A 12,210-nucleotide genomic window follows, 5' to 3' on the forward strand; every position below is an offset into this window, starting at 1 on the left:
TTTCTTTTAGATAGCTCGCAATGAGAAGGGGTGGAAAAGCTGGTTTGATAAAGATTCCCCAGAGGAGGAAATTATCCCTGATGGATATAATGATTCCCTAGATACCTGCCACAAGCTGTTACTCATCAGGTAAGAAGAGGTATTCTCAGACCCAGAAGCATCACTGTCATGTCCTTAAATTACAGATTGTACTTCAGCGAGCTGACTTCACAGTGTCCCCCGTGGCTTTTATAAGAAATGCACATGTCTCCAAACTGTGGTTTTGGAAGGCAATTCTCCAAATTCCTTCACCAGCAGAACATATTGGTGATGGTGGCAGGGGGGTGACATGCACAGTTTGACAATGTATTAATGATAGGAAAAAAGAAAACATGAGAAAATAATGATTTTTATTATTCACTTTGTTCAATTACTGACAAGTGAATCATTCAGTGCTGAAATGACTTCTCTATAAAAATAAAACTTACAAAGTTATAAGGCAATTAGTTTATACACTGAAATGGAATTCACTTGAGGGAAAAATCCAAGGCTATTATACTATTAGCATGTACAAGTACTATTTTGGCTACTAAAATGGAAGCAAAATTTTGAAATGGAGGTTAAGGAGAGTGTTCCCCTCCCTGCTTACGTTTCACATTTTCTCAACATCTCGTAGCTCCAGGAGACTTTGCAAATTTGAAAAATGTGTGTGTGTGTGTGTGTGTGTGTGTGTGTGTGTGTGTGTGTACATGACTAGTGAATGAGGTAAAATGGTGGGGTTGTATGCCTGAGCTTGCTGTTGGAAAAAGTTGTTTCCCGGGTATTGTTGTGCTGGTAAGAGTGATCAGAACCACAACAAGTATCACCTCCAAGTCTGCAGAGTATGAAAGGGTTACTTATTTTTGTTGGAACAAATGTGTCTCTTACCTATTATTGTAAAATTAGATTTATATTTTTTGTTCTTTTTAGATGTACATGATAGTAGAGTGTAGATGACACATTATACAAACATAGAGTGTAACTTATTCTAATTAGGATCACATTCTTCTGCATGTACACAATGGTGAGATTCACTGTGGTGTATTCATATATGAACATGGGAAAGTTGTGTCTGATTCATTCTACTGTCCTTCCTATTCCCATCCCCCTTCCCTACCCTTCATTCCCCTTTTCTAATCCAATGAACTTCTATTCTTCCTTCCCCCATCTTATTGTGTGTTAGCATCCACATATCAGAGAGAACATTTTGGAGGGGGATTGGCTTATCACTTAGCATGAGTCTCCAAATCCATCCATTTACCAGCAAAAGTCATAAACTTACTCTTTTTATGGCTGAATAATATTCAATTGTGTATATATAACACACTGTCTTTATCTATTCATCTGTTGAATGGCATCTAGGTTGATTCCATAGCTTAGCTATTGTGAATTGAGCTGCTGTAAACATCAATGTGGCTGTGTTACTTTTATACCAAAGGATTTAAAATCAGTACTGTGTTAATTATTTTAAATCCTTTGGATATATACTGAGGAGTGGGATAACTGGGTCAAATGGTGATTCCATTCCAAGTTTTCTGAGGAATCTCCATAATGCTTTCCAAAGTGATTGTGCCAAAAATTAGATCTATCTTAAATGAATAGTATAATTACTATCAAATAAGAATTTTTAGAGCTGGTCTGTGATCTAAAATATCAAATTTCACATGATATTTGTTTGATGTGTCTCTGTGTATAATCTACAATGGTACACAAATGGTATAACATAAATGTTTGCTCATCCACTAACTTTTGACACCTTTGTCCCATGGGTTCTCCCTCTGAGGACCAGGAGCGTCAGAGTGTGTGGCAGGGCGTCCCCCATCACAGGTATACTGGCAGAAGACACTGGTTTTATCATCGCTGCCCAATCCTTGCCAATGCCTGGCACTAAGCCACGTGATTAAATTTGTGTTCATCCAGGGATAGGGAACATTGCCATCCCTTTTACACAGACCTGCAGAAGGGAGAATGAGCTTGTTGTCCTGTGGCTAATTAAATATGTGTTTTTTTATGTGCCCAGAATTAAATAGAATAAAAAACGAATACGCTGAATTTATTACATCTGACTTGTATTCATTTCTAGGTCCTGGTGCCCAGACCGTACTGTTTTTCAAGCCAGAAAGTATATTGCAGATTCCTTGGAGGAGAAGTACACAGAACCAGTTATCTTGAATCTGGAGAAAACTTGGGAAGAAAGTGACACACGGACACCTCTGATCTGTTTCCTGTCCATGGGCTCCGACCCTACCATTCAAATCGATGCGTTGGCCAAGAGGCTGAAGCTGGGTATGATTAGAGATCTATGAAATTTGGCAAAACTTCCGTATTTTTGCTCTGAATTTTGCCTACCATAATTTCATAATTGATTCTTAGAAATGTACCTGTAAAATTGATTTGGAGAAAAAATATTAAGCTGCTTCTTCTTTCACTTCTTCATAATTTCCAGGGTAAGGATGAGATAACAGGTGTCTCTGGGTAGGTAAGAATACACCTGTACACCAAATGCTGGGTTTTTTTTATTTTTTTTTTTTGTTTTGTGTTTACAATGTAAGCAGATGGCTGTACTGCATGGATAAAAGATTAGCAAGAATCAACACCAGGAGTGTGATTGCCATGTCTGTATGAAATTACACTCATGGGGATTTTGTCACAAACTGAAAAACTATAATGATCATTGTGATGTATAGTAATTAGGGATTCATTCATTCACACTTCAGTAATGGTTAGGACAGACCCTGTGCTAGATTTCAGGAGAGGAGACAGGGGCCTGAGGCAGCTGGGACAAGCAGACATGTAAATGCTATCGTGGATGATGTGACATCTGCTGAAACTAGAATTTCCTGGAGATGACTGATTGCAGGATGCACATCTCCTTGGATCACCTAGGAAAGCATCACATTGTTGATATTTTGAAAAAAAAATAATTTTAAAAAAGTTTAAGAAACTTGCCAATGAAACAGTGGGAGACAGGAGGAAAGTCATCCAGGGAAAGGAGGCAGAGCAAGCAGTGATAATTGTCTTGAGTTGTGGTGGAATCAGCAGGACTAAACACAGGGACACACAAGAACATCTTGATAGGCCTAAGCCATCCTATAAGAGGGACTTCTGACTCCTTCTCTTCAGACTCTGAAAATCTGATGGTTGTTGGCATCACCATTCAGGACCTTCCAGATTTCCATCTCAGTAACTACACTTGTAGAATTCATTTATTCTAATCTTTTTCAAGATTGTAAAAGTGATTGATTATGAGCCACCAAAACCTACCCTTTGGAATAGAACTTATGTTGAATTTGTTATTTAGTCAATGAGCACAGAATAGGAAATTGATTCAGTCATGTCCAGGCTCTGGCCACTGTCCCTCTGCATTAAAGCATTAGTTTATGGCAGCATGGTCAGCATTCACTTCCCCTTACTCATATTGACTCTTCTCTGTTCATTGTTGGCGAACTGTTCTGTGTTCTATGTGGATCTGTTCAGATGGGTCCTTTCTTCTGTTGGAACACTGGTGCTCAATGCAAAGTGCTTCCAAGTTCTACTGGCAGTTGTTCATTAGGCATCTTTAATGTAGGTTCTTTTGCTCTGGGATTTACTATAGCACACCAGCTGTCTGAATTGGATTGTGCGATGCCTCTTGTAGCCCTCTAGTTTGCAACTCTGTTGGATCTAACTCTCTGTGGATCTTTACCCAGCTGCTTCTATGCCCAACTTCTCTCTGCAAATATGTGCCCCCTTTTTTTTCCTCTGTTGCTGCAAACTGTTCTCTTCTGTGTAGCAGAACTCATGGCCTCTGGTGTCTTATAGGCTTCACTGCTTATATGCTCATCATATTTAATATTATCAGGGAAACTCCCCTTACTCTCTTGGTCCCAAGTCTCAATATCCAGGGAAGGAACTCATTGGCTTAGCTTTGATCTTGTGCTTCTTTCTGGGCCAATCAGTGAACTGTTGCTGTAGAGACAGGTTCATAGCAGAAACTATATGGAGCTGGGGTGGTGGACACTTCTTAGGGAGGAACTCAGCGGCTGCAAGAAGCAAGTGTTCCGCTAGAGTTGCTATTTCAGATGTTACCTTGAAATAATGCTGTTGTCTGGGACAATATTTTAAGAATGGAATCAAGAAATTCAAAGTCTCCTTTGGAAGAACTTCCAACTAGGACATTAAACAAATATAGCAAATCAGACTTGTGCTGTCACCTTTTGTGTCACAATGCTGTTTTGCTTGGCAATTTGGTGATTTCCATTGCTTAGTACTACATTGATGTTTACAGAAAAAGTTCAGGCTTCTCTTGGCTACTTTGTAGACTACTGAAACAAAGCAGATTTAATTTGAATACTTGGGACACAATGAATTTTATAAAGAACTCTATTGTCCAATCATTTTCAGCAATGTTAGGAGGTCTCATGCTGTTTGCTGCTTTGGGTTAAAAGTTCCAAAGATAACTGTTAAAATGAAACTATCATACGGACAAAATAACATATTAACCTAGTCTCAACTGTTAACATTTTAGTAGGTAAGCATAGACCACTCAAGGTGAGTAAGACTGTGGGATCTGGAAACCCAACTCCCCTGTTTTGCAGCTGGGGAAACCAAGGCCTTGAGGAAAGGGCCAGAGCTAGCTGGTGACAGATCGGAGGCAGGACTTGCCTCAGGATTCAGAGTCCTACTTTGGTGGTCTCGGTGGCCTTTCTCTTTCATTCCCTCTCACTTATTTTGTTGGATGAATTAACCAGTTATCTGACAGACTTAAGGATAGGACAGAAACAAGTAAGTTTTTCTAGGAAAAGAGGAGGAGGAAAACTTCTGATTATGACTCTCAGGTGCTGGTCAGGCTTTGCAGCGAGGGTGTCAGAGTAGATAATTCCACCCAAAGCTTGTGCATTTGGCATGAGAGCCCTACTGGAAGTCCAGATGAGGGAGAAAGGGCCTCCCAGAGGGAAGATGCATTTGAATTTGGTTTGAAAACAGTATAAACTCACAAGAATACAAATTAGGAATTGGAAATATGTATAACAGCATGTGCAGATTCTACATGTTTAAGTTTTTAATGTTTACAATGTTCAAACATGAACATTTTGAATAATAAGAGAATGGTATGATTATCATAAGTTAGAAAATCTCAAAATAACAAGTTTATAGAAAGATAAAAATTTACAAAATTTTCTCTGAGAAGGTAGAAACCCTGAGTAGACTAATAATCAAGGCTAGAAAAATTAGAAGTTTTAAAAGTATGACCACAGCTTGGGGATTGGGGTTGTGGCTCAGTGGTAGAGTGCTTGCCTAACATGGGTAAGGCACTGGGTTTGATCCTCAACACTGTATATAAATAAATTAAATAAAGGTCTGCTAACAATTAAAAAAAAATTATGACTGTAGCAAATTCTCTCTTGGCTTGAATAACTTTTTGATAAGACCTAAAACTTTTAAGGACTTTCACATACTATATTTTCTTCTGGAAAATACAAAAAGAGGATATGTGATATGTTTTCCCCTTTATTAGCATTAATTATCTTGACATCACAACATCAAGCAAGATAGTAATTGCATAGAGGAAAGAAAACCACAGATTGATTCCATTTATCAAAATATAAATGTTAGGGCTGAGGTTGTGGCTCAGTGGTATAGAGCTTGCCTAGCATATGTGAGGCACTGGGTTCAATTCTCAGCATCACATATAAATAAATGAATAAAATAAACATCCATCAACAACTTAAAAAAATATATATTCATATATATATATATATATATATATATGTAAAAATCTTAACTACAAGCAAGAATAATTCAGTGGGACATTAAAAATAACATGCAGATTACATATAGTGGGGAACCAATTAAGATCTCTGCAGATTTCTCAACCCAGACCCTCAAAGCCAGAAGATGCTGGAATAATATATATACCAAGCTATGAAAGAAAATGAATGCCAACCAAGAATCTTACAGCAAAATTAAGCTTTAGATTTGATGAGGAAATAAAAAACTTTCATGATGAACAAAAGTTAAAAGAATTCACAACTAGAAAGCCTGCACTATAGAACATCCTCAGCAAAATACTCCATAAGGAGGAAATGAAAAAACAACAATAAATCAGCAAAGGGAGGAACTACACTAAAGGAAAAGCCAATTAAAGGAGAAACCAAGTCAAGCTAAAAACCAAAAATAAACAAAAATGATCAGGAGTACAAACCATGTCTCAATAATAACCCTGAATGTTAATGGCCTAAACTCATCAATCAAAAGATATAGACTGGCAGAATGGATTTTAAAAAAGACCCAACAATATGCTGCCTTCAAAAGTCTTTTATCATGCGAAAAGACATCCACAGACTGAAGGTGAAATGTTGGGAAAAAACATACCACCCACATGGACTGTAAAATAAGCAGGGATTTCCATCCTCATATCAAATAAAGTAGACTTCAAGCCAAAGTTAGTCAAAAGGGATAAAGAAGGACATTTCACACTGCTTAAAAGAAACATACAGTAACAAGACATAACAATTATAAATATATATGCCTCAAACAATGGAGCATCTACATTCGTCAAACAAATTCTTCTCAATTTCAAGAGTCAATAGACTACAAAACAGTAATACTGGGTGACTTTAACAAACTTTTATATCACTGGATAGATCTTCCAAAGAAAAACTAAATAAATAAACTACAGAACTCAATAATACTTAGACTTAACAGACATATATAGAATATTTCATCCATCAGTGAGTGAATACACTTCCTTCTCAGCAGCACATGGATCCTTCTCTAAAATAGACCGTATATTATGCCACAAAGTAACTCTTAGCAAACAAAAAAAAGCATGGTAGTGTCTCTACTTATCAGATCATAATATAATGAAATTAGAAATCAATAATAAAATAAAAAACAGAAGCTACTCCAAAACCTGGAGACTATATAATATGCTATTGAATGAACAATGGATGGCAGAAGACTATGAAGTTGAAGTTGAAACAAAAGAAGCAATCAACAAAATGCAGCACTCCATCATGTTCAAAATACTAGAAAAACTAGGGATAAGAGGAACATATCTCAACATTGCAAAATCTATTTATGCTAAGCCCAAGGCCAACATCATTCTAAATGGAGAAAAATTATTTTCTCTAAAAACCGGAACAAGACAGGGATGCCCTCTTTCACCACTTCTATTTAACATAGCCCTTGAAACTCTAGCCAGAGCAATTAGATGAAAGAGTTTAAAGAGATTTGAATAGGAAAAGAATAACTCAAACAATCACTACTTGTTGATGACATGATTCTATACTTAGAGGATCCAAAAAATTCCACCAGAAAACTTCCGGAACTGAAAAATGAATTCAGCAAAGTAGCAGATATAAAATAAATACCCATAAATCAAATGCATTTCTGTACATCAGTGATGAATCCTCTGAAAGAGAAATGAGGAAAACTACCCCATTTCCAGTAGCCTCAAAAAATTAAAATACTTGGAGCTCAGCTTAGTGGTGCACACCTATAATCTCAGCAACAAGGGAGGCTAAAAAGGAAGATCTCAAGTTCAAAGCCAGCCTCAGCAATGATGAGGTGCTAAGCAACTCAGTGAGACCCCATCTCTAAATAAAATACAAAATAGGGCTGGGGATGTGGCTCAGTGGCTGAGTGCCTCTGGGTTCAATCCCTGGTGCCCCCCTCACACCTAAATAATAAATAAATAAAAATAAAATACTTGGGAATCAACCTAACAAAAGAGGTGAAAGACCTCTACAAAATGAAAACTATAAAATGCTAAAGAATAAATTAAAAGAAGACCCTAGAAGATGGAATAATATCCCTTGTTCTTGGATATGCAGAATTAATATTGTCAAATTGACCATACTACCAAAAGCACTATACAGATTTAATGCAATTCCAATAAAAATCCCAGTAACATTCTCATAGAAATAGAAAACGCAGTGATGAAATTCATTTGGAAAAATAAGAGACCCAGAATAGCCAAAGCAAGAAGAGGGAAGCAGGTGGCATCACAACACCAGACCTTAAACTATACTATGGAGCAATACTAACACAACAGCATGGTATTGGCACCAAAATACACATGTAGACCAATGGTACAGAATAGAGGATACAGAGACAAACCCACATAAATACAGTCATCTCATACCAGACAAAGGCACCAAAACATATATTGGAGAAAAGAAGCTTCTTCAACAAATTTCTCTAGCAATTAGAGAAATGCTGGCTAAACTGGAAATCCATTTTCAGCACAATGAAAGTAAGTCCTTATTTCTCATCGTGCACAAAACTCAACTCAAAGTGGGTCAAGGACCTGAGAATTAGACCATAGACCCTGCTTCTAATAGAAGAAAAAGTAGGCTGCATCATGTTGGACTAGGCCCCAACTTCCTTAATAAGACTCCTATAACACAAGAAATGAAATCAAGAATCAATAAATTGTATGGATTCAAACTGAGAAGCTTCTTCTCAGCAAAAGAAACAATCAGTGAGGTGAAGAGAGAGCCTACAGAATGGGAACAAATTTTTACCACATGCACATCAGGATAATATCTAGATAATATCTAATATCCAGGATATATAAAGAACTCAAAAATCTTAACACCAAAAAACTCCAAATAACCCAATCAATAAAATGGGCTAAGGAACTGAATAGACACTTCTCAGAAGAAGATATACAATCGATCAACAAATATATGAAAAAAGTGTTCAATGTCTCTAGCAATTAGAGAAATACAAATCAAAACTACTCTAAGATTTCATCTCACTCCAGTCAGAATGGCAGTTATCAAGAATACAAGCAACAATAAGTGTTGGTGAGGATGTGGGGGAAAAGGCACTCATACATTGCTGGTGGGACTGCTAATTGGTGCAACCAATCTGGAAAGCAGTATGGAGAATCCTTGGAAAACTTGGAATGGAACCACCATTTGACCAGCTATCCCACTCCTCAGGCTATACTCAAAGGACTTAAAAATAGCATACTACAGGAACACATCTACATCAATGTTTATAGCAGCAAAATTCACAATAGCTAAATTGTAGAACCAACATAAATGCCCTTTAATAGATGAATGGATAAAGAAACTGTGGTTTATATACACAATGGAATATTACTCAGCTAAAAGGGAATAAAATCATGGTATTTGCATGGATGGAACTGGAGAATATCATGCTAAGTGAAGAAAGCCAATCCCAAAAAACCAAAGACTGAATGTTTTCTCTGACAACTGGATATTGATCCATAATGGGCTGTGGGAGCATGGGAGGAATAGAGGAACTTTGGATAGGGCAAAGGGGAGGAAGGGAAAGGAGGGGGTACGGGGGTAGGAAAGATGAGATGGATATCATGACCCTAGGTACATATATGATGACACAAATGGTGTGATTCTATTTTGTATACAACCAGAGAAATGAAAAACTGTGCTCCATTTGTGTACTATGAATTGAAATGCATTCTGCTGTCATGTATAACTAATTAGAACAAATAAAAAGAAATAATAACATGCAATGACAATCTGTTTTGAACTAAGTGGGAATGCATTGTAAATATGAGAAAGATTCTGGAGTAAGAAATCTCATCATGGGCTGGGATGTAACTCAGTGGTAGAGTTCTTGCCTAGCATGCACAAAGTCCTGGATCCCATCCCCAGCACTGAGAAGAAAGGAGGAGGAGGAGGAGAAGGAGGAGAGAGGAAATTTCATCACAATGAAAAATGACTTTTCCTTAAGCTATAATATTACTTGATAGATGCTTTAAATTTATTTTATAAAAGTTCCACATTTTATATGTGACTTTTGAAAAGAAGGAACACAAAAATTTTACTGATGTGATGATAAATGGGTACTGCAAGCCTACGCGCTCTCCCTGTGGTGAATGACTTGAGACATAACCATGAAAGTCAGGCATAAGATAAGATGTCTATTCTTGCCAATGTTATTTAGCATCAATGTGAAAGATATAGCTAATGTATTGTAAGAATAATAAATAACAGATATAACTACTGGGAAGGAGGAACAAAAACCATCATTATTCTCAGACAATGTAATTGTCTAACTAAGAAACACAAATGAATCAACAAAAAGACTATTAGACTTAATAGGGTAGTTCAGTAAGGTGACTTGTCACAAAATAAATACATATAAAAAAATCAATGATGCTTTCTTGTAAAATAAAATGTAAAAATCCTATTAACTATAGCAATAAAAATAAAATGGAGAAATAATTTTAAAAATACCCATTTGAAGAAAACTATAAAACTTTCTTAGTGACATAAAAGTTAGTTTAAAAAATAGAGGGTTCAACCACATTTCCAGAACAAAGATTCAATATTGTAAAGATGTCAATATACTGTAGATTAGTCTATAGATTGAATGCAAGTCTAATTGAAATTCAAACAGCACCTTCCCCTCTAATTGAACAGCAGGGAGATCTTTGATCACCTAAAACTATAAGCAGGCAAGATGAGCCAAGAAATCTTGAAAAGACAAAGAAGCCAGCATGGCCAGATTCTAAAAGTTTTATCAAATGGCAATAAGTAAGCAGTGTGTAACTGGCTCAGGGTAGATACACAAATCAGCAGAGCAAAATGAAAGCCTTCAAATTAGACTAATATGTAGGATAGTTTAGTATATAGATTCACCTTTCAAGTCAGCAGAGGAAAAAGGATTAGCCAACAAGCAGCATGGATAGAGCAGGCTAATGTTAGAAAAAAATAATCATTTTACATATTGAACTCCAGAGTAAATTGTAGGCTGATTAGGCTATTAAGTGCTTTAGATTATGCTATAAAAGAAGAAAAAGAATATATGAATTATTTACATACTATTGACTTCTAAAATTCCCTTAATCATAATACCAGAGTCCCAAACCAGATAAATGATGTAGGTAACATGAGTGGATTAAGTTTGTAAACCTCTCTATGCCAAAAGCACCACAAATAAGAACACAAGCGAGAATGGGAATGTGGTCTAGGAATTATAGCTCCCCATGTCAGTGGGAGACACTTATTTATCCCTATCACAAGTCTTTCGAAAGTTTGCATATTTTGTGCACACTCTTCTACATGCATTAAATCCTCCTAAGGACATGAGAGACATGTATAATGATTTATATTAAAAGATGTTTGACCTCATACCATTAATAATATTGAAAAATGTTAAATATTCTAAATATATGAAAGGAGAGCGGTTGAATGAACAAGGATGCTTCATCATGATTGGACGCTGTTCTGGTGTTAGAAACTATTTTCCAATAATATTTAATGGTAATGACATATTTATAACACACTGTTAAAAGTAAGATATAAACTCTATGTAATGTATATGCAATGTGTAGACATAGATTACATATAAAATATATGTATAAAACTTTTCAAATCAATACATCTATAATCTCTTGTTCAAAACTCTTGGGGCCAAATGTGTTTCAGAAAGAAGAATTTTCCAGCTCTTAGAAAGGGAATATTAATATTATATATTTCAGATAAAAACATAAATATTTAGAAAGGGAAAAGTGAAGGTGATACATAGGCTCACATCAGTTCAGGTCACCTTTTGCCACCAAAATGATTTTGTGACAAAACTTCCAGTTTGCAAAGGTCTTTGAATTTTGAAATAAAGGGGATTGTGCATTAAAGGACTACAATGAAGAATACTGTTGATTTTTATTTCCTTCTTTATATTCTCCTGTACTTTCCAAGCCTTTCACTGTGAACATATATTACTTGCATAGAAATGAAAAGTCAAAGAAAAAAAGAAAAGAAAAGAAAGAGAAAATATAATCAGAGACGATGCAGCCTTCCCTGTCTGTCTTTTTAAATTAGCATAATGTTTTCAAGGCTCATCCACATTGTAGTATGTGTCACGGCTCCGTTCCTTTTCATGGCTGATTAATAGGCCAATGTACGTGTGGATCACATTTTCTTTATCCATTCATCAGTAAGTGAGCATTTGAATTATTTCCACTTTTTGGCCAGTATGAATAATGCTGCTTGAACCCTCATGTCCAAGTTTTTGTGTGTGCAAAAATGTTCAGGTTTTGGGGGTGCATCCTTTAGAGTATACTTGCTGGGTCATATGGTCACCCTATTTTTTGCTTTTTGAAATGCTGCTGGATAGTTCTTCAAAGTAGCTACATTACATACTCACTAGCAATATAGATATTATAAATTTTCCAGATCCTTACCAGCACTTGCTATTCCCTGCCCCCTT

General features: G+C 36.2%; 1 protein-coding gene across 1 annotated transcript in view; it reads left to right on the plus strand.

Moving 5' to 3' along the window:
• DNAH8 (dynein axonemal heavy chain 8) overlaps window positions 1-12,210 on the plus strand; it is a gene marked incomplete at its 3' end in the record, with an annotated part of 273,605 nt that overhangs the window by 192,757 nt on the left and 68,638 nt on the right. The window contains exons 77-78 of the mRNA XM_081294489.1: window positions 11-129; window positions 2,102-2,304. Of these exons, the coding sequence (XP_081150615.1) occupies window positions 11-129; window positions 2,102-2,304 (322 nt within the window). The remainder of the gene's footprint in view (window positions 1-10; window positions 130-2,101; window positions 2,305-12,210) is intronic.

This window comes from Spermophilus citellus (genome assembly GCF_964194105.1).
Source record: "Spermophilus citellus genome assembly, chromosome: 5".
In the NCBI taxonomy this organism is placed as follows: domain Eukaryota; kingdom Metazoa; phylum Chordata; class Mammalia; order Rodentia; family Sciuridae; genus Spermophilus; species Spermophilus citellus.